The sequence below is a fragment of the Epinephelus fuscoguttatus genome, linkage group LG6, assembly GCF_011397635.1.
Source record: "Epinephelus fuscoguttatus linkage group LG6, E.fuscoguttatus.final_Chr_v1".
Classification (NCBI taxonomy): Eukaryota; Metazoa; Chordata; class Actinopteri; order Perciformes; family Serranidae; genus Epinephelus; species Epinephelus fuscoguttatus.
The window spans coordinates 4,722,941-4,746,991 of record NC_064757.1 but is presented as its reverse complement, the minus strand read 5'-3'; the positions used below and the strand labels follow the sequence as shown (position 1 = coordinate 4,746,991).

The 24,051-nt window shown below is 41.3% G+C and overlaps 1 protein-coding gene across 2 annotated transcripts in view; it reads left to right on the top strand.

Annotated features, from left to right (window-relative positions):
* The window catches only part of nr6a1a (nuclear receptor subfamily 6, group A, member 1a), a 140,012-nt gene that overhangs the window by 107,092 nt on the left and 8,869 nt on the right, over positions 1 to 24,051 (top strand). For both annotated transcript variants that reach the window (XM_049578801.1, XM_049578802.1), the window contains 7 exons: positions 12,069 to 12,299; positions 14,231 to 14,286; positions 15,206 to 15,366; positions 17,131 to 17,361; positions 18,844 to 19,098; positions 22,384 to 22,505; positions 22,602 to 22,754. In XM_049578801.1, the coding sequence (XP_049434758.1) occupies positions 12,069 to 12,299; positions 14,231 to 14,286; positions 15,206 to 15,366; positions 17,131 to 17,361; positions 18,844 to 19,098; positions 22,384 to 22,505; positions 22,602 to 22,754 (1,209 nt within the window). The remainder of the gene's footprint in view (positions 1 to 12,068; positions 12,300 to 14,230; positions 14,287 to 15,205; positions 15,367 to 17,130; positions 17,362 to 18,843; positions 19,099 to 22,383; positions 22,506 to 22,601; positions 22,755 to 24,051) is intronic.

The window sequence follows — 24,051 nt, the reverse complement described above, 5'->3', positions numbered from 1 at the left end:
AAATACTAGCCCCTTCAAAGCGGAAATGTTGCAGCATCACTTTTGCCTCACTGTTTTGTATAGAAGTTAAGGGCACAGAATGGAGGGACAAAGTTCTTATGCTGTTAAGCTGGTAAAACAGTTGACATGGCTGCAGAAGCAGAAGAGATGTGACATATGCATTGGCAGCGCTTTTTAGACGGTGGTGGGGTTGCTGTAAAGTTTAGTTGATTCAAAACACACATTAAAAATGGCTAAATAGAGACAATTTCAAAGTACACAAATCAGCTTAATTACAGATCACAAGGTTCACCGACAAAACAATTGTATTTCACTAAACTCGTTTTCCAAATAAATACAACATGCTAATGTTATTAGCACAAGACTATAGCATTTTACATGGTATAAATTAGCCTAGCAACTAGCGGAAATTTCCTCTACTCATATGAAGCCAAGATAAATCACGCACAACACTTAGAATGCTGTTTTATGGGGGCTGTATTGTCTTCACAATTGATCATTCCTTATCTGTGGAATAAAAGATAATAGAAACTTTTTTTCAAATGAGGGAAATGGTTACCAGCTTACACAAAATAGACGGGAGGTCTGTGTCAGTGCAACTTGTAGTTACATTTGTACGGAGGTGCACATCAGGTTACAGCATCAGTTTGTTGCAGAAGTTTAAATCCCACTTAACACATGATCAAAATTTCACACACATCCCGTCTATGGTCCTGTCCTGCCAGCTTTCCCTTCTACATAAACATTGATTTGATGCTTTCTACCTTCTTGAAGGCGAGTTAACTCTGTCCCCCTCATTCTGCGACCGTGCCACAGAATGGCGAGGCAGAATAACGGTGCGAAACTCCCGCCTTGTAAAAGGGGTGTAAAAGGGGCTAAAGTTGTATCCAGCCATACATCTAATTTTAGTTTATTTGTCCTGGTTTTCAGATGTCTGTTTGTAAGACTTTTGCTCCCAGTATAACAGATGAATACAATTTCATTTATGGAGCCCATAAACATAAAATAAAATAAAGAAACTGCAACCGCAATGCATCCAAAAACAATAGCCTTGATGTTAACAGGTTTCAGTGGAATTACAGTTTACAGCGTGTTCTGTGGATTTTTGAAAGCAGGTGTCACATTGTTTCTGGGGAAAGTTGCTGCTGTTATCGTAAGTGCTATATCGTAGGCAACTGGACTTGCTTGCGTTTCTTGAAGACGTTTCGCCTCTCATACAAGAAGCCTCTTTAATTCTGATTTCAGTGCACAACTGCCTACCATTAAGCACTTATGATTACCATGACCTGGATGACTGAGAATCTTCACCAACAACTTGCTGATGTTAATTGTCAGTTTTCAGTTACTTAATCACCACAAAATAAATTCTGCCCTCCTCCATCATGGTGGTGTGGAAGCAGTAATCTCCTAGATGATGTCAGTGTTATATTTTGGCTCTCACTAAAATCCTACATTATGTTTTTTATTTTGGAATTTTTTTTTCTGTTTCCATTTTTTGTGTCTATCACTGCATTGAATTCAAACAGCTATGTCTGTAGAGTCAGCTTACATGTTAGATATGTTCCAGACTGCTGCAGATTCAGGGTCAGACATGCAGACACAGACAGTATCTTTTCAAAGTGAAATAGTTGACTAAATGTCATCATGAATATTTAACTGTCATCCACAGGCAGGAGGAGGAGGAGTCATAGGATGTGACAATCTGAGATGAAGCGTGTGAAGGTGTGAAACAGCCTGTTTATATGGTGGCCATGCACTTGAAAGACAGGGTGATAGATTTGGCAAATAAGCCTGAGTGAAGGCAGCTAACAGCCATTGTGTTTTTACCTTAGTGAAGGAAGTCAGATGTTTCACGTCGGGTGGCCACTGGAATATATGGTTTGAATGTGTTGTTTGAATGAGCACATGGTCTGACAAATGGCTGTCTGAGGAGATGACTGTCAGTTATTTGATCTTCCTCGTGTTTTATGATGCCAGGGTCCTTCATATGACCTCATGCAAAGCTTCACTTACAGTAACATTTAGAGATGATCACTTTACAGTAACAGTAGGGTTTTCAGCTGAAAGGGCACTTTTACTGCATGAGGAGGATGGTGATAAGTTGGTTGGATCTTTCTTCTCAGGATTCATGGAGGTGTCACTGCTTTATTCTGAAGCTTAGCAGCAAAAAAAGCTCTTTATTTAGACTTAAGCTGAATCTGTGCTGAACTGCCCCTCAGCTCACACTTGTGCTCTGTGTTGCCCAGCCTGCACTGCTTATTTATTTGTGACATTCTGCATTAAATTGACCCTTTTACTGCCCTTGATTCTGCACGAGACACAAGCACTGTGTAGAAATTTCATAGACGGCGGTTATGAAAAATTACTTTAATTTAACCAAAATACATGGCAATAAATTGTGTATAGATAGAACTTCTTGTTCATTTTCATAAAGACACCCCTGCTATAAAACCGATCCAGGTACAAGGCGCAGCAGAGCAAGCAATTGAAACCTTAAATATACAGTGCCTTCCTTCCTTCACAGCAGTCTGGCAGTCCAACAGTGTTACCCCCATCCACCAAAAGAAGAGCATTTATGCAGGTTTTTTTAAACACCGGTAAACCCACTAAAAATGGGTTATAGACTCCTTTCTCACTGCCAGTAGACCAGTGCTGTGCACTGTAATTTATTTATTTATTTATTTTTTGGTGTGTCATGTGTAAACAGGCCAGTAAACAGTAGAAAGCAACATGGAGGCCTGTGAAAATGTCACTGATAACTTCTTTGTTATATCTCTTTTCTACTCGGTGAAGACTAATTTGGATCAAGGTTTGAGTGCTGACTGACAGTATTTTGTCCTAGTGCATCATTACATCTCGCCAGTTAAGTGGCTAAAATAAGGCCATTCACCTGGGTGTTGTGTTTCCATCAATGCCAATCAGAGCTGTAATCAATAAATACCTGTGACTACTGCAGAGTCATTTAACCTGGGTGAAGAGGCCGATTGTGACCGTTCCCATTACACTAAAAAGCCAGATGTTAGCAGGTGCTAGTGGGGTTTTTTTGTGCAGTGGAAAAGGGGCTATACATTCTATAAGGTCTAAATTAAACCTAAGAGTCGAATGAGCAAAATTATTCAATTCATTATATAACAGTCACTCTTGAGAATTGTAACAAAACCTTACTTTTTTGGGTTATTGATTTTTTTACTCTTCAATTATGCTGGGAAAATATATTTTAAATTATCACAGACTTGACTATTATGCCTTGTAATGAGCCAGCCTCCCAGTGATTGAATTTTTTCTTGAATATCATACATGATGGATGTCAGAGGAAAGATCTGATGGAGGTGACAAAAACATATTTTGGACTTTACAGTAGTCGTAGTGAGTAGCCATTTTATTTTCCAAAGTTGTTAAAAAAAATATAGAACGCTTGACTTGAGCAGCATTCCTGCCTTTTTGAAACCAGGAAGTGAGACAAGAGTCCTTGTAATATAGCTAGGTCATTTTATGCCTGATTAAATGATGTCTTTGCAAAAATCTGACGGAGTTGACCCAAATCTGGGATACATAGGGCCAACATTTTTGCAAAAAAAAATGTATTTAAACACAAAAAAAGATTATAGCAGTATATTTTGACATCAGTGTTAATCAGTACATTCTGGTAGTGTTAGATTTTGAGGGCTTTGAACACATTTTTCATTGTTTTTCATCATTTTTCAAAGTTTAGAGGGTTAAAAACTGTATGCAGATCCAAATATTTTATAAATCATATTTATTTCATACACATAAATTCTTTAGAAATAATATTTAATCTCAGAAACAAAGTTAGCATGTTGATATGTTAGAATGTTAAAGGTTTATTTGGTAGGACATGATTTGTCCCAATTCTCAAGACTTGGTGATAATTTTGGAGGACCACCCCCCTCTATTAAAGGGTTACAAAGATTTTTGAAAGTAGAAAGTGATACATGCTCCAAAAATCTTGATTGAAACTGAATTGAATTGAAAATCGGATTTTAAATGACACAACACAACTGAGATGAGATGAGATGATGCATAATTGAGAAAATCTAATGGGTTTCTTAAGTTTCCTTTGAACCTTAGATGTTTTGGGTGGGTGAGGAGGAGGGGGGGGGGGGTTACAAAGAAGCATCATATTTTTACAGGGCCAAAGATCCACACATTACTCGTGATCTTTTTCCCTTTTATGAAGTGAATTATTTTGATTTGGGTACTGTAGTATTTATAGTATAGAAACAATTAATTGATTTGGATTATTTTATCATTATTTCTAGCCTGATTATATCATTTTATGTAATTTGTCTGGCCAAAAATGCCAAACCCCCTGTTCCATCTTCTGAAATGTGAGGATGTGCTGCTTTCTTTTGTCTTATGCAAATGTGAAATGAATATATTTCGGTTTTAAAATGTTGGTTGAATGAAACAAGGTTTTAGAAAATGATGATGGTCATCTTTCCTTTTTTGTCTGTCATAGACCAAACATTTGCTAGAGAAAGTGATTTGTAGATCAGTCATTTCTAAAAAATAATCAGTTGTAGCCCTGTATCTCATGTTCTTACATCTTTAATAAAACAGCAGTGTTAATTATCTCTGAAGTGTTTAGGCTGAAGAAAATGTCAACAGCAGCAAGGATATTTCCCTGGCAGGGTTTCCACTCAGAGTCGCCTTAACCTCTGCTGCATAGAGTTAATCAACAAAATAGTTAAATTCTAATCCCAGGATTGGCTCACTGTGTGACACCCCATTGTCTCTGTACAGTATGGCTGCCCCTGCAGCAAAATTAAACCTTACACCATTTAAATGGTAATCTGTCTCTAGGCTTTAGAAGTCCTCAATTCACCAGTCATTATCTGGGAGAGGCTTTATGCCATGTACACCCCCACCTCCTTCTAATTACCTTTAGTACATGAACCCTGCAGCCCGCTATGAAAACCCTCTCTCTCTGGGAGGCTTAGCTCTCAGCTCAGTCACATGCCTCTGATGAGCTGGCCCTTCAAATTATATACACACAAAAACCCTAATCCTGCTCATTTGGATATTAAAGATGGTGTTACTTGGCCTGTTTATTCTCTCCTAATCAGTAATGGGTGACTAGGTCAACCACTGACAATAGTCACAATGTCAGGTTTCTTCTCGTCACGTCCTGGAAGGCAAACAGAATAATGTATGTAACTCTTAAGCGGCCTCATCTACACTCTTCAACAGGTTCAGGAGTCACACTCTTAAACATAACCATATACAGTAGATGGTACAAAACACAGATGTAGCATCTGTGACATCAGCCATAGGTTTCCCAAGAGTTCTATACAAGTTGAGTACTTGCTGTCCTCTTTGGAGTTAATCCAGCCAGGAAATCCAAATGAAACAGGAGGAGCTTTTCCTACATCCACAGTAATAACTTTTTTTATTTTAAAATGCATAACTATTGCTGTGTTCACACTAGGCTTGGGCGGTATCTCATTTTTCATACCTCAATACCTTCCTAAAATTTCGTCCGGGTACACCGGCAAGCTTTCTTAGGTTTTTTCAAACTAAAAATTGCACAACACAAACTCACAAAATGTTAAGAAAAGTAATATTCTCACATCTATTTTACCTATTAAAATGAGAAATACAGCTCTAAACCTTTGCTTGTTTCTCTCAGTCATGGAACTGACACTGTCTTAATTGCCTCATTAACTCATACTTCATTCAAACTCGACACAGACACGTGTCACGGTGTCTTTTAGCTCAGCTGCCTATTCCATTGCTAGAGACCGGACACTGACCTCTGGTGGCTTGCGCTTCCTACTACATACAATGAGTTAAATAGAAGAATGTGCCTGTATTTTTTACTGTATAGAAAATTATACTGTTGGGATTACGTAATACCCTGGTATACCGTAATACCATGATACCGCCCAAGCTTTGTTCATGCCTAGTGTCCACACTCCTCTGTCATTTTAGATCTAACTTAGATCCCCTACAAGTAGCAGGGGATCTAATTTAGCTAGCGAAGACACTCATTCACGATTAACACTGGTAATGCCACCCCAGCGGCAGGGCGATATTGTTGTGGTAGCATGGTGACCCCCTCTCTCCCTTAAAATTTAGCACAAGCCTTTAATCACAATCTTCAATACCATATCGGATTTTAAGTGCCGCTGAAGTATGAGACACTTTGCACTGTGCAAGGTTAACAAATAGTAGGTATAACATCTTAAAAAAGATAATGTGCTGCTGAATTCATTTTCTAGACCAAAGTACTGCCAAACCACGCTGGTTCTGTGAGAGGACATCTCTCTTATTTCCCACAGTGCTCCAGTTTACTCGAGCATTACTACTGGGAGGTGGACTGCTGCCTGACGGCTCTGTAGCATCCACTAGTGGCGGGCAGCTGCATGAATAAAACACTAATTGGTGTAACCGAGTAGGGGGTGGATGTTAAATCATTTAAACGGCTAATCGCGCACATCCCTAGTGTTTCCACAGTAACGCTGTTGGGTCAAGATGGTGTTACTAGCAGTACTCACTCAAGAACGGAGCCATTAACTGGCTTCTACCTATCCCAGCTTGTGCGCGGTGTAGAGCGGTTATGGTTAACCTGTGGAGACAGGTGGGTGGGCAGTGGGCACTGTTTTGGCATGTTTACACAGCTAGCCAGCTCTCCATCTCCTACCAGAGCCAGGTGGTGTGCAATGTGGTAAACTGACGAGTAGCAACCAGTCAAAAATATTTTCAGCATTGAAACATTTGATTGTGCATCACTGGCATCCCTAGTCTTTTCAGTCATGCCGTGTCAAACCAAAACATATTAGCAAGGTCTACAAACTTCATCCTTTGATTGTGGGTACTCCTGTCCTATAGCCATGACTTCCTCCTGCAATGGATAGTGCCCCTGATACCACTCTAATACATTGCTGTATTTGTTTAACCTGGACTCCCAATCTGTTTTCTGCTGCCATTACTGCCTTATACTCATTTGTTACTTTCAGTAACAGTTTCACCTCGTTATCTGCCCGAGAAATAAAAAAAAAATTCTGGTCCTACTTTCCACCATCTCCATGGTATTTTCTACAGTCAAATGACCAATTGCAGATTAGACAATCTGCTTCCTGTTTACACAGGTACATGCCCAGTGTACATGAAGGGTCATGTGATATCCGACTTCAAGTGTGTTAGTATAGATGGAGATGAATTAAAATTAAAATTAATTGAAAAGGTGCAAAAAAAAATGTAATAGAAGAAAAACACCAAATGTTGCACTTTGGGAAAACTTTAATAACTTTATTTGGAGCAGGTATTGTCACATAAAACATGATACAAAAGCAGTGTCTAAATCAAGCCACAGTCTGGACCACTGCGAGGATGTTTTTGAATGATAGCAGTGGGTGATTGTTCATCTTCTTATTTGTGACAAATATTGCTGTCCTTTAGTGTGACCAAGGCTTAAACTTAATGGTTGGAGTTAGATAGTAGATAGAAATTATGTCTCACTTTGTGAAATGATATATTGTCTTAGATTTTGGTTATTGTAATATGGTATGTGTTGTCTTTTCCTGGTTTTAAAGGCTGCATTACAGTAAACTGATGTAATTATCTGTATTTAACAGACTTTTCTAGCACTTCAGTTGTTTGCCTCGACCCACTCGACGTCACTTATCCACATTACTGATGATTATTTGTCAAAAATCTAATTGTGTAACTTTTTTTTTGAAAGCACCAGTAGTCAACACTATGATATTGTCATAGTATTGATAAGGGGGTATATTATCAAAATTTGATTTTCTCTGCATCACCCAGTCCTACAGGCAGGGATTGAAATCCCTATGTTCAGTCAGTGCCTTGCTCTACTCATTGAAGCAGGCAGGAAATCTGCTTGTCTGCCTCCATTATTGACTTTCCAACCACAGAATCCCATAGGAGGGTAAAGGTCCCGCTGTGTGTGGTGCAGTTTGTTGCATTACACAAGAGTCTTATGTTCATCAGATGTCCAGGTTAATCTCCAGGCTCAGCAGGCAGCATTAACCTGCTGGACAGCAACCTCAGACCTGTTATTTCTACTCCATTCTCTTTTTGCAGCTCCTCATCTGCAAGCTCTTTATGAAAGCACACATGCTGCTGTCCACTCACATTCATGTTTCTCTTGTGACCACGGCCTTTCTTTAATAAACATTACAGCTCTTTACCCCCACCAACAACCAGCAGTCCTACAGGAGGCCTTTATCTCCTGATCAAACACAAAAAGAGAAAGCTGGGCTGTGACAGCACTTCAGAACAAATGAATCAAGAGCTCAAATGTTACATAATTCTAGTTACTGTGCAAAAAAAGTATTACAATTTACGAGCTATGTAGTGAGAGTTAGCTTGATCATCCAGAGTAACAATAGGGTTAATGTTGAATTGAAAAGAGACTGTTAGTGACTGTTAAAGAGGATAAGGGGCCCACTTTAAATGATTATTTTGTAGGGAAGGTAGAGCCATTTAAGGCCTTTCTCACACTCACTGATATTGGTGGCTTTTAAATCCTTAGCCATGTCTACCTGAGCCCCGGTGTCATCACATGTTAACTTGTTGTGTCCATTTTTTCATGTTCAAGGTTTTAAACCTGGCAAAATTATCCGATTCACAAGGACATTATATATGTTTACAATAAATCCTATACTGTTGGTAACCCTTTTCATTTCCCTTTTCATTTAACAAACATGAGCCTCAGTAGCATGTGGAAGAACCATACACAGCCACAACAGCCTGGTACCTCCTCCTCATGCTGGTCACCAGCCTGGTCACACACTGCTGTGGGATGGCACCCCATTCTTCATCCAGCATTTGTCGCAAGTCAGGCAACGTGGTTGTGTTGGTCACTCTGGCACGAACAGCACACCAAGGCTGATCCCACAAATGTTCGTTGGGTTGAGGTAGGGACTGCTGGCAGGCCATTCCATCCTCTCCACTCCCAAATTATGGAGGTAGTCTCTGATAAATCCCACTCTGTGGGGGCAAGGGTTGACTGACTGACAGACTGTGGAGATATGGGATTGCAACACTGCCTCCACCAACAGTTGTTAATCTATTGGTACAGCAATCACTAAAGTGTTCTCCGTGTCTTCTCCACACTTTGACCCTACGATCCAACTACCATAGGCAGAATCTAGACTCATCGCTGTGAGGGTCTTAAGGACAGAGGGATGTCGTATACTGTAAAGCCCTGTGAGGCAAATTGTGATTTGTGATATTGGGCTTTATAAATAAAATTGATTGATTGATTGATTGATCGCTGAACATGACATTCCTATCCTCCACATGTTCAGGTTCCGGTGCACGTGTTGCTGATACCAGCGCAAACAGGCCTGACGGTGAAGGGCAATCATAGCAGGCCTCCTGGCAGCCATATGAGACCAGAGATTGGCAGCAGGCAGTCGGTTCCAGATTGTCTGGGCAGAGAGCCATTGGCCATATTGTCCTGTTAACCTTGACTGCAAGTCTGTAGAAGACTGCCTATGGTTCCTAAGTGCTGATAGGATGAGGAAACAGTCTTCTTGGGGTTCCGTCTTCTTGGGATGCCCACTCCGCGGCCTGTCTCTGACATCCCTCGTTATATGGAACTTGGCCTTCAGTTTGCAGATGGTATTAGGGCTCGCTCCAAATAACGCCACAACTTGTTTTTGCGGAACACCAGCTTGAAGTTGCTCTATCGCACGGGCCCTGCCCAGATAAGTCAAACATGGCATGCTAATTCTTGGAGCAGACCCCAACTAACCACTGTAGCAGGTTGCAATCAGGCAAATTTTTCATGGGTGCAACCCACATACTCACTCTGCTGCTCATCCCACATACTCACTCTGCTGCTCATCTTACAAATGTGGCTTTCCAATGGTATAAGATTTATTGCCAAGAAGCATTGTTACAACAAAGAAATAATCTACCAAACAAAAATTTCCTTACTTTTTGTGCGTGGTTCATACATATATTTACATTTATTATTGACTGAAGTATGTCTGACTCCACTACAATAGGTGGCAATATGCCACTTTTCAGCTTGTTAGTACTGGAACTTTTCCCAGTTCACCTTTTGTGTTACAGACCAAACAAATGACAAACAAGTTAGCTATGGTTAGCTAGCAGCAAACTGGTACAATGATGGACAACATTACAGATCTGTAAGTTTCGTACATGCTGTGAATATGTAACCCTTTCAGCTGACACACCATGAACTGTGTGTCTTTGTCCGTCTAAAAATGCACAGCTATGGATGAAGATTTCACCATGTTGTTACCAGCTTCTTCTTCTTTTACACATTTAATGCGTTCGACTTTCGGGTCAAAGCCCGGGGCAGAAATTGTGGAGCATGTGCAGAGCGCCTTGACCAGTTTGGGTATGATTGACTGCATACATGCAGGAGTAATTTGACTCTCAATCTCATTACCTGTGTGTGTTAGTCTGACTTTGAGAAATTCGATTTCAGACTAACATGTTACACATATTTAAAAAATATGGTTTCAGTAAGACTAACACAATAAATCGATTTTTTCAGTGTCATGTAAACACAGTGAGTGTTCCATGCCCCACAAATATTACAGATATTCACTATTTTCTCAGGACTTCCTATCAGGGAGGAAGACCCTGTAAAAAAAAAAAAAAAGCCTGTACACCACCACTAGACTCAGCGATGCGAATGCAAAGGAGGAACCTCCATTATAACGTACACATCAACATGCTGTATCAGTCTATCTTGTCCTGATAAGTTTCATCCAAGTAGGAGGAACCTCCATTATAACGGACACATCAACATGCTGTATCAGTCTATCTTGTCCTGATATGTTTCATCCAAGTCAAGTCTGGACACAGATCAGCAGCAGGCCACATTCCTGCTGCAGCCAGGCTTTGCATAGCAAGCCTGTTCTCTGTAACCATGGAGTCCAACCCATCTGCTCTCTGAGGCTGTTAGCAGGGGGGTGGGGGCATGGTGTGGAGGGCTTTTTAGTGTGTGTGCGTGTGCATGTGTGCTATAAAGCTTAAGACCCTGGACAGCAGAGAATTTTGCTCCGACTTAATTCTCAGCTTCCTCAGTGAGTTTGATTATGTGCATTATGTAGCCTTGAGGTAGATGGGGGATTAAGAGAAGATTTTCAACAGCTTTCTCAGTTTGCTGTCTTAACAGTTTGAGAGCACCTTCATGATTAGCAAAGTAACTTCACAAGGAAGGTCCTCAGTGGGCCCATTTGTTTGATCCCCTCCTCACCCTGTCACATACGTATGGACTCCCATCCATCCAAATGTCATTTTGAATCAGTTTTTAAGACTCTGGCCCATTTCTTTTCTTGCTGTCTTAATGTCTCATTCTTTCATGGTCAGCAAGCTGCCAGCCAGCCTTATAAACCCACATCAAGTGCAATTTCTTCTACTTTTTTTTAATGTACTCGTTCAGGACATCATGTTCCTTACTACTCCCTTGTTGTGAGCCTCCACTTTCTCCTACCTCAAGCCCTTAATATCCCCCTACGTGTTCCAAATAACAGACCTCACTTATTCCTGTCCTGCTGACTTGTGTGTGCTGTTTTAGGAAAGGGAACGTTAGTAATTGCGCCTGTGTCCAGGCCAAGAGAGGCTTGATCAGAAAATTAGCCACCAACTGGAAGAACAAGGATAGTCCAGGTGCTACACATGAAACACCCTGAATTGTATATGAGGTCCTCCCAGGTAGATACTGATACTGCTGTTAGAAAAAGAGAAAGGAGACACTGTAAACAAATCAGTTGTGTCATTTAAGCTTGCTGCCTCCTCTCATCAAAACTGCTGAATAAAACATACACAAGACGTCTCCACTCCCAGTCCCGCTGCCTGTTACACCTCCACTTTCACAAAATGAGAGTTAGGGGCTTAAGAATCCTTTGGATTAGCCAGTGCCTGGCTAGCGCTTAAGCCCCAACCGCCCCCATGATCTCAATTAAAAACTTGTGCCTCCAGCGAGGTTTTTGCACCCACTATGTTTTTTTCCACAGTGTGGATGAATTAGTCTAAAGAAGTGGGTGGAAATGGTTCTAAATGCCTCAATTTTCTCTGTCTTTCTCTCCCTCCTGCAGATGATCCAGCTGACCAGCGTACTTGCCTTATCTGTGGAGATCGTGCCACAGGCCTACACTATGGAATCATCTCCTGTGAGGGCTGCAAGGGCTTCTTCAAGCGCAGCATCTGTAACAAGCGTGTGTACCGCTGCAGTCGCGACAAGAACTGCGAGATGTCGCGCAAGCAGCGCAACCGCTGCCAATACTGCCGCCTGCTCAAGTGTCTGCAAATGGGGATGAACCGCAAAGGTAAAGTGTGGGCACATAACATGGACATCATTTCAGTTTTCATTTCAACCTTTAAAGGCGCCACCTTTGATGATTATGAGCCTCTACAAATGGTTGAGATGTCCATTTACAGTGTTAGTACATTTTCACCAAAAAATGAAGTAAAAAGACATAACATAAAGAACATTTTTAATTACACATGTCTCTTTATGGACAAAATCAATGTATAAACTTGTGAAACAAAACATTCCCATATAACAAACACAAACCCCTTTTAAAGTTGACTTAATTGAAGAAAAAATAATAGTCATAAAAACAACAACAAAAATCATATAACACACAGTCTAATCTTTGTAGAACAAGGTCAGACTGATCATATGTGTGGTGGGCCAACAGCTCAACAGTTATTTGGGTGATGGATTCTCTTTTTGTGGGTTCCTACAAACCATCAATGGCTAGTATTTCTATATTTCAGTCTATGCAGATAATTCAATTCAATTTTATTTTTAAAACCCAATATCACAAATCACAATTTGCCTCAGAGGGCTTTACACCATACGACATCCCTCTGTCCTTTGGACCCTCACAGTGGATAAGGAAAAACTCCTTTAATGGGAAAAAAATGGTAGAAACCTCAGGAAGAGCAACTGAGGAGGGATCCCTCTTCCAGGACGGACAGATGTGCAATAGATGTTGTGTGCACAGATCAGATCATGATAATGAATTTACAGTCATCCATATGACAAAATGATACATAAAGACAGGCAGACATAGCTCTGTTAGCAATTTTGCTATTGTTAGCAACAGTCATGAAGATAACACTGTTAGCTGCTAGCTGATTAGGGCCACTACCAAATCGCTCCTTTATGCCGTCTTTGAATTTTTCACAGAACCAAACAACAGCGGCATCATTTTGCTCCTGTGTGTGATTTTAAATAACATGTAGTCATGGAGGAAGCAAAAGAGGTGTGACGGGCGTGACATAACACAGCAACATTGGCCTCTATTGTGACATATACACATCAGCAGCATTTTCTGAACAATAACAATGGCATAACATTGCAATAATAATCATTCACCATCCCTGTTATATGGCAGCTATCTATCTATCTATCTATCTATCTATCTATCTATCTATCTGTCTGTCTGTCTGTCTATCTATCGCATCTTCTACTCAGAGGTTAAGGAGCTCCCATACCCCATTGTTTTACCAATTTGTGGACATTTACTGCCACTGTTTTCCAACTTTGAGTAAGCCGCTTATTGCTGACAGTTACTTTTTAAATTTCCCGCGGTGGGCTGCACACATAATAAGTCGTCAAAACATGACACCTGTCCTGCCTTTGGTCCCGTCCTACCTGCTGTTCAGTTTATACAGACATTGTTTTGGTGATGTTACTACCTCCTGTGGCGGCTTAATAGAAACCTCAAACATGTCACATGCTTAAACTGATTTATCTGCTGCTAACTTCCTGGAAGGAAGCCACTTGCAACCTAACATTGGGATTTTCTTTGGCTTGACTTACTGCAATGAGTACCAGAGATGGCTCTATCAGGTTAAGTACAACGCTGCCTCCTAGTGAATGATAATTGTAAGTGAAAAAAAACCTTCAGTGCTCAGTCAGCCTGATGGTCTCATTTTATATGATTTATTCTCCAAATACTGTGATTACAGTAAGGTTCTCCTGACATGTGAAATAGATTCATTTAACTCCCATCTTATAACAAACCATTCCCAGGAAACAGACAAAACATATCTGTCTGCCAACAATAACAGGAGAAGCTGTGTTTGAACCAGACTGAAAAATCACCTCATGGAAATAAATGCTATGAAGTGAAGCACTGTGTGATTAGTTTCAGCCACTAGGTAGAGCTATGATACTACTACTGAGCCATGCTGTGTTTATGAACCATAAAGATTTAGATTATTGTTCTTTCTTTTTGTCATGTAGCAATCAGGGAGGATGGCATGCCAGGAGGGAGGAACAAAAGCATCGGGCCCGTACAGGTAAATTTCTGGCTTGAAGTTGAATACTCACCAGAGATGTTGTTTTTGTGACCTTCACTGACCCTCTCCCACTGCAGAGTCACTCTATACATATTATTGTGGCTCAGTTCCAGAGTCAGCTTGCTCACCGTGAATGCATTCAGAGCACAAGCCATTCACTTAAATAACACCGAGCTGGAGTGCTGTAATGCTAATGATTTGGGTGTGGGGATACTTTGAAGCATGTAATGTGAGTGAGCCCTGACCTTGTTGTATCATCAGTATAATCATTCAGCTGCTGATTATTCCCTGTTCAGCGCCGGCTTCATTATTAACACTGGTGAGAGAACAAATGGCAAGGGAAATGTGTGACATGAGACTAGGTAACACTGAGCCACTATTCAAGGGAGGGACGTGGTCAATTCATTCCAGCTCAATTCAGCAAGTCAAAAAAACAGAAACAGCCGCTTCCATTAAACGACAGCTTTATTTCTAAGCCCTAATAAAAGGAGGACCTCTCTGTCATTAAAATGGAATGAATTTCTGTTTCAGTGTATGTGTTGAATTGATGGAAATGAAAGTGAATTGACCCCAGTCACAGATACAAGACACCACATTTTCTGGCATGCTAATGCCTTTCAAAATGGCTTTTGTCTGTGTTTTCTCCCTTCATGGACCGGCAAGGAGTCTATTATTTTAGGTGTGTGTATATCAGCCAAGCAAACACACACACACACATACCTGTTTGCCTCCTCTCTTTCTCTCGCCTCCTGTTTCACTGTGTGGTTGCGTCCTTGCTCCTCAGCATTTTAGTGAAAAGCAGTGTGGTGCTAGTCAATGCTAATCAATTGAACAGAGACACAGTGCTTTCAGTCACATGAGGATGTGCTGTAAGCTCCAAAAAGTACTATCCTACACCCTCTTTGTGTGTGTGTTTTAGATCACAGAGGAGGAGATAGAGCGGATCATGTCGGGGCAGGAGTTCAAGGAGGAAGCCCCGGAGCACACTTGGGGCAACAACGGTGATAGCGACCACAGCTCTCCAAGCAACGGAGCCTCTGAGGGCAACCAGCCGTCACCTGCCTCCACTCTGTCATCCAAGTGAGTTGTTCATCTCATCCACTCAGCCGCATAGCGCCAGTATTCGCCCCATCATTGAGATAATGAGCCGGCCCTGACAGTCTAACACCTCGTTCCCATCTCACCCAGACTTTAGTTAAGGTATTCATAAGCCAAAGAATGCCTGAATATGAAGCTCCTCAGGCTTGGTGATGATAGCAAACACAAAGAACTCTCTGCACTATCTGCTGTTCTTGCTATGGAGACGAGCGCATTGTCTATCTGCACTCCTCAAGGACAAATATTGTCTAGCTACTCGCATGACTGGATTTATTTTCGTCTTATTTTGTATAGACATACGGTTTATCTCCACAGCCTGATAGCTAGTCACAGGAATATTTGTCTTATCCAGTGAAATCTGAGCAGAAAAGAACAACAATTACAACATTCCTTTGCAGTGTAAGCTTTGGTATGCCGGTACAAAATGAGCTGCAGAGTTTTTCTATAAGTTTCTGAAAATTTTCTTAAGAAAGAGCGGAGCTCCTCCAAAAGGTTAAAGGATATGAAGTTCAATGGAACAGTCTGTAAGTGTCCATTACAGAAATTTAAGCTGTTTTCTCATATGAACTCTGAACAATGTACAGCGAATCAGGTCAGGACACTGTCTGGAGATTCCCTCTCTCACATGTAGCACACAATAGGAGATTGTCTGTGTCACAAGTGTTCTCATCTACCGGAAATACTTGTTCGATTTAGGTGAGGGGTGGCGCCAAGGCAGAGCATGCAGGACACAGGACATGACGTGGATTACACTGCGGTCACTAGGTTTGGGCCGGTGTGAAAACACTTGACCAGACTGGTATACAGAATTTTACCAGGTGTCCCACTTGGCTCAGCAGCCGTTCCTGAGTGGAAAATAATAACACTGTTTCCCAACAGAAAACTAGCATCTGACTAGTGTGTAGCATCGTGTAATATCAAAGCTATCTATCCACAATGAATCCCTTAAAATAGGCACTTCTGTTATGTCACGTAAACAAACCATGCACTTATGATCAGACACTTAAAAGATGGGTGAGTAGATTGATTTCTATTGTTCTACATTTGTAATGTTACTTTTTAGAAACAGAAAACACATATTGGAAATGCCATACAATTAAGCCAAGAGCAAGTAGCCTACCAGTGGTCATTTAGCTTACCAGAAACTTTCAGCTTTCTGGTGATCCTCCTCCAGGCAGCTGCCCCCTTATTTACGTTTTCGTAGTGAAACAAAGAGGTATCGTATAGATAATTCCTTATTTCAGTTTCATGAACCTGCCATTCTTCATCCATTGCAGTGCTTTCAAAGCATGCGACAGAAATGAAAAGAAGCAAGGCATCCACTGAAACCTCAACCTTAAAATGACGCTTGTAGCCAGTAAGGACACCTCCTCTGTCGGCTTTAGATCCAACTTGTTGTCACAATGGCACAGTTTTAGTTTTCTTGAGAGACTAACTCTGCCATGTCTTGTCTCATCACCCCAAAAACACATTAACTTTCTTGTAAGCAAACCATATGCCTCCGCCCAAACTTCTACTGAAATTCTATCTCCTTCATATTGCCCACACCAGCCTGAGCTCGGCAGTTAATTGCTCACAGCCCATCAGACACTAGTGGGTCAACTGTTAGTTCAGCTCTGTACTGGACACGCAGATATGAACATATCAGTCTTTTCTGACTCTGGGCAAGATGGTTAATTAGGTGCATCTCCTATTCTACTATTAATCTAAACGAGAGAGATATAAAAGACCTTTGTGTTCTTTCAGTCGCTCTGTGGAAATGAATGGCTACACGGCAGCTCTCAGGGACCAGTACATCAACACCTCTATGTCAACACACTACCAGCTCCTGCCTCACCTGTTCAGCTACGCCGCCCAGTCTGGCCTGCTGGCCCCCCAGCCCCGCAGCCTCTACCCGCAGTCCCACCCACTGGTGCTGCAGCTGGTGGCTGCTGAGGACCTGGCCCCCCTGGCAACTCCTATGCTCATAGAAGATGGGTGAGTCAACACATACACAAGATACCACATGCACTTAGCTCTTTGGTAGATACAACACAGACCATTTGCCTCCTCAGTAAATACAGGATATGCTGATAGGAAACGTTAGGTTCTCCTCTCATCTTCTCTTTATTGATTTAACCTTTTCATGCGTACTGGTCACTATAGTGGACAACTATTTAAAGCCATTTTCTTGTATATGCATGGGTTTTGATGCTATAGTTACATATAACCCACTACAGTGGGCCCTAGTGCATCATGCCATACACCACAGCCCTCTGGCCAGGTGTTGTAAGTGCAACACAAAACCAAGATGGCTGGCACTTTGCTCTACCTGCTGCCCCCCATAACTAGTCCCCGGATAAGCAGTTGAAAATGGATGGATGGATTGATGGTTGGATGGAGGCTGAGGAGTCAGGACCAAGGTTCAACGCTTTAGCATTGCATTGAACAGTATTCTTCAGTTGAAAACTTAAATGCATGCTCTCCACCCGAATATTGTGTGAAAAACTGCATGTTTAAAAAATTAACCTCATTTTTTCATCAACACTCAAGAAAACATCTTGACGTAGGTATACCTAATGCATGCATGGAAGACCCATACCAGTGTTCTGTCATATTTTAGCCTGTTAAATACAAATTGCTAGCAAAGACTTGAAACAACTTGTGTTTTTTGGTTGACACCACATTGTTTAAATAATGTGGCTGTTTGAAAGTTTCTTTTCGATTAAAAACTGGTCTGTTTATTCCATTTCCAAGCATGCCTCCAAATGCTCAGGATTGTATTCATTTATTACTAAATTCTGCTAAATATTTCATGTAAAACTGGAAGAAGTGTCAAAAATGTTTTTGCCCTCTGTATGTATAATGTGCAGCCACTTGAATACCAAGACAGGGCAGAAAATGGGAGCCACCTGGTGATACAAATCGTCATTACAGAAGACACTCAATGACTTTAACTCCTGTCTACTCTGTGACACAGACAGCAAATCCTACAGTATTTCAATTTTGGAGAAATTAAGAAAAATTCCATAAAGAACATTTACCTTTTTGCATCACAGCCAAAATAGACTTAACCAGTTTAGAAGTCACTGTCATATTCTACTAAATAAAACATAACACATCATGGAGGTACAATTGTGGCCCAAGCCCACTGAAGACATGCATTTTATTTATTGGATTCAAATCTGATACAGCATTCACCATGTAGTCTAATAACTTACACAAGTTATGAGAATAGAGCCTGCCACAGTTTATTTTTGAACGCATCTGGCCGACTGGCAGGTCTAGTTTGTAGCTCTGACGATTAGTGTGGTGCATAACAATGTGGGCAGCATGAATTTAGAATTTAAGTTGTTTTCAGACAACTTGCATCATGTTAGAGGTGATCCAGAGTGAACACATCTGATCTTGGTTCACACAATAATAATTTGGACATATATTTTATTCTTCTTACCCTAATGCCTTTGGTGTGTTCCCCAGGTACAAAGTGACGCAGGTGGAGCTGTTTGCCCTGCTGTGTCGCCTGGCAGATGAGCTGCTCTTCCGTCAGATCTCCTGGATCAAGAAGCTACCATTCTTCTGTGAGCTCTCCATTGAAGACTACACCTGCCTGCTCAGCTCTACCTGGCAGGAGCTCATCCTGCTCTCCTGCCTCACCATCTACAGCGCCCAGATCTTCGGAGACCTGGCTGATGTCACCGCCAAGTACACACCGTCTGATGATGAGCTGCACGGGTGAGTGGCAAGGACTTGGAGAGGAAAGAGGGGTCAGAGGGTTTGGTTAGTGTAAAGCTACCGTCAGTTCAGTGCAAGACCTAAGAAGACCTAACCCTCTACAATTTGTTTTTAAGCATCAGACAAAGACCACAGATGATATTTGACTTACCACCCTAAAGCTGTACCGATAAATGTTTTTATATAAACATCCGGCCAAATAAGTATTTGTAATGTAAATAAAGTCACTCGTACTTACAAACCCACAGAAAATTTGCATCATAGCAATATAATAAGTTCATAATCTGTCAATATTATTTTTACAGCTTGTGGCCCACAAAATAATAAATACTGCTTTGACGCAGGTTTTTGTGGGCTGACAAACGTAAGCCCCATTTCCACCGAGCAGTACGGTACGGTGTGGTTCAGTTCGATATGCTTTTTTTCTGTTTCCACTGTGAAAAGTTGTGGATGGTACCAATGAAAACGTTATGTACCAATACCGTTTTTGGTCACCCTTCTGTTGGGGTACCTTGGGGTACTAAAAGGTGGAAATGTTAACACTGCAGTCTGTTGATTGGCCAATAGAGGACGGTCACTCTGCTCAGGGCTCAGTTGTGGCTGGTTTTGAGGCAGAAGCCACTGTTCATATTGTGGAGACTTTAATTAGCAGACTGTAACTATAAAATGCAAGGAAGTTTTGCTGCCTCTTGTAGTAGCCAGAGTCAGAGAAAAAAATTACTTAATTCACCGGGCCGACTGCTGGGATTTTTAAGGTGGAACATTAACATGTAATGTTACTCAATGCACAAGCTGTAATGTGACTCAATCAACACACCGTAAATATTCCATATATTTAACTTTGACCATTACTTAAGTTTTTATATGACATACACTTTAAGTAATGAGTGGAGCTTCAAGCATTTATATGTATTAATTTTGGCTGGTGTATGTGAACTGCATGTATTCTACTCCTTTCTCTGAGAAAAGGGTCGCATAGCGTCGAGCTACAGCAACACTAAACCCCCAAGCTTGCCTGAGAAGGACTAAGTGCACAAATCCACTATTTTTACATCGGATGGGCTTCTTATCATTCAGATATGATTCAGTGACATGTTTAAATAGCTTCCACTGCTATTGCCAGACAGATCAGTTTTAAGCAGAATACTTTTGCCAAGCAAAATCTCACCAAAGTAGGCGCTGCTTATGAACCTCATTGACTTGACAAGTGTCAAGGCACACTGCCCTGCTGGCTTGTCAGGCTAGGTGGGTTGGGTTAACCTAGGTATAGAACCTGTTAGTTTAAGGGGGCATGCTGAAGAGAAACTATTTGGACCAGCCAGGTGTGGGACCACAGTGCTCTGATTGGGCCCAAAAAATTAGGCCCCATCCAACATGAACCTGCACAGTTTTGTCCAAACCCACAGCCTGACCTATGGCAGCAGTTTGGGTCCAAGCCCGATTTAAAAACCTGAATTTCTACTATAAAAGAAATATATTTTGTATTATATGCATCTAGTGTGAACGGTGAACTATATGGTGATGTGGCATGCAGATGATGATCACCACTCTTCTTTGCATGTTACACATGTCTCTCCCACTGCTGGGCAGGCAGAAACAAACACTGCCAGCTAAGTCGCCTTGCAGCCCCCCCCTTTCTCTTCCTCCCGCTTTCTGTCCCTCTCATTACATCACTCTCCCTCTCTGATGTTCCATCACATTCACTCTCTCATTCATGGCCCTGCCTTGTCCAAGCCTGGCAGGTCAGTTCAGGCCCAATCAGGCTCAGACAGAGTTTCAGAGCTCTACCTACCCAGTCTCTCTACCTACTGAGAGGTGTCTCTGAGTACCAGAAGAAAATGAATGATGGATTTTCCTCCTTTCCTCTATGAAATTTTGTCTTAAGTAATTGTCCACGTGTTTAAAGGCTACAAATCAACTGCCAGTGGAGTACCAACGCTAAACAGAGAGCAATCTGACCGAATTACTGCTGTCTGATCAGAGCCGAGACAGTAAGGTAACAGGTTGGTCCACATCCCCTACCTTTAGCCTGTCAGCTCACTCTCTAGTAACATGTATAGGCAGCTAAGCCCTGAAAGCCTTAGACAAATGTTTGCCCTAAGTACTAGTATCAAGTGCTCAGGGTTGTGTTTGCCATGACACAAGTGCATGAAGACACACCTCCAAACAGTAACCCTGTTAGATTGAGATGCAAATGCCAAGTCAAAGCAAATTAAGCCAAGCCAGCTCATGTATATGGAAAAGGCCTAATGATCTAGCAGACAAAAGCACCACAATGTGATAGCAAGCCACATGGTTATGCCAACATCTGCATTACATATCAGAAAAATGACTGAAGAAATTACCCTTATTCATATATGTTGGTAATATCTGACCTATAATGACTCGCATTGCCTCCTACCTCTCTTTCATGGAGGCTCTTAACATACACAAGATATTAAACACTAGATTTTGCCTGTGGAAGCCTTGCCAATTCAATATTTCACCAAGTATAAAGGTGGATATCAGGAATTAAATGTTCTTCAGTGCAACAACAATCCCCTACAAAGGCGAGACGTTCCACTCTGTTAGCTCAGTATCTCCAGAAGTTTTATATTTTCTTTATCACAGCATGGTTAAGTATTGTTGTTGGAAGAGGGCCAGTGAAGTGGTCCGTGAATGGGAGGACTCCTCAGGGCAGTGCTGTGGCTAGCACCATCTGGCATGTGAAATACACGCATGTCCCATGCTCGGTAAGAGAGGATGTGTGGGGATTTGGATCTCTGTAAATCAGACCGGTATTATCTGACCTCCTGACACACATTCTCCTAATATACAGTGCTGTTCTGCTGCTTCACTTAATTTGTCTGCACTTTAGGAGTGAATATCTGATTTACAGTGACAGCACTAAAGTTTGTGAGAGAGATTGGCACTGCGAGAGCCAGAAAGGCAGGGAAAAGAGCTTTGATGAGTGGAATTAAACCTTGCGAATCTTTCTAACTACTTCAAAAGCTGTGGGATTAGTTTGTGAAGCACTTTCAGTCGATCTGACATATTCCCTCCCTAATTTTTGCCTTGTTCATTGAAGCATAGAAGCTTAAGATAATGGGGCTTGAGGGATTTTATAATTTTTGACAGTGGATTTTACTGTGAACCTGTGAACAGTAAACCTATCTTCTGTTTTGTTTGGAGAAGAGCTTCAAATGGTACAAATCCCTTACCCTTTGGAGACATTATTATTTCATATACATTTTACGTTTTTCCAGCATAATTGACAAGTATGTGTGTCTGTTTGTGATTCCTCAGCTTCAGCGAGGATGGCATGGAAGTGATGGAGAGGTTGATATATCTGTTTCGCAAATTCCACCAGTTGAAGATCAGTAATGAGGAGTATGCCTGTATGAAAGCCATCAACTTCCTCAACCAAGGTAATGATGCAAGCTGTGCTCTTACTGAGTTTACGCTTTTCTTAACCCTTACAGCATCCCCCATATGACTCTCTTTTTTCATTTGTGTCTCTGCAGATATCAGAGGACTGTCCAACATTTCTCAGCTCGAGCAGCTCAACAAGCGCTACTGGTATGTGTGTCAGGACTACACTGAATATAAGTACCCGCACCAGCCCAAACGCTTCCCTGAGATCATGATGTGTCTCCCGGAGATCCGCTGCATCGCAGGTAAGGCCTCCGATTACTGTATAGTACAATGGTCAGCAGTTTTGTTGTGAAATTCTACACAAGTCTGTTGTATGGTGTAATAAACACTGCTGCCTTTAGATAATGGTAACTTAAGACATAAATTCTTGTTTCAGACACTACTAAGAATTCTGGATGTTATTCCTCTTCTCCCACCACTTCCTGTTTTTTTGTTGTTGTTTTTTTTTTAGAGGGATTTCATCTAGCGTTACATAACCAAATAAATGGCTGGTATTCTGCTTCAACAGCCAGTGGCCTAAGACAAAATTCTTTCCTTCAGGGGCTTTAAAAAACAAACAAAAAACAGACCATGTCCATGACCATATGGAAAAGAAAAAGGATAAGACTGTTATTTAAGATCCCAGGCACAGTGCCATGCTTGGAAGTCAATTTGACATAATGGCTAGACCACTAAATTACAACTTGTGGGTCTGTCACAAGATGCCATGGGGCCCCAAAAGACTTTTACCCATAGAATTACATTTTAAAAGAAATGTCTGTAAATCATTTCATAATTTTTTTTAAAAATGTTACAACCCCTGCTAAATGACTCATTTCATTATTGGAATTTGATCCATTCAGTATAATAACATTTGAAAAGTCTAGAGGAGCCAAACAAATAAATCATTTTATCCCCATTCAAGTTAGCAGAGGGCAAAACTTAAGTTGCTTGGCCGCCTTAAGTCTCTAGCGGAAGATCTGGTTAATTTTACACCCAGAAGTCAAACCATTTGGCTTCATACACCACTGAGCAACTTTTATAGAAAAAAAAAAACAGGTCCGTGCCTCAGATGCTGTCCAGTTCTCTTTATACATCCATGGTTTACTGCAATGTTCAGCACAAAGGCAAAAATACAGAATTAGACATGTAAACATAGCAAACACCCCTGAGGCAGAACTGTACATGCAGCACTGTTTGGGGAATTACAATGTAGCCTTTCTACACCTCCTGGCAACCCGGTCATCAAATACTGGCACTTGGGCAGTGACTTCTGGCGTCAGACACCAATGGAAAAAAGCCATCCTGTCATATCAGTGTGATATGCAGTCTGTCACCAATATTGTGTAACGGCACCCAGAAGCGTCGGGGGAAAATGCGGCGGGACAACAACATAAGTTAAGGAGGCTAGAGTCCCACTAGGGTCGGCGAAAGGGTTGGTGGACGGGTCCAACAAACACAGACTTTAACTTGGGAGGCTGGTGTTCCCTTCCCACATGATTATAAAGCCAAACACTGTGCATTTTATGTTGAAGGAAAAAAAAACTTATTTTGAAAGAA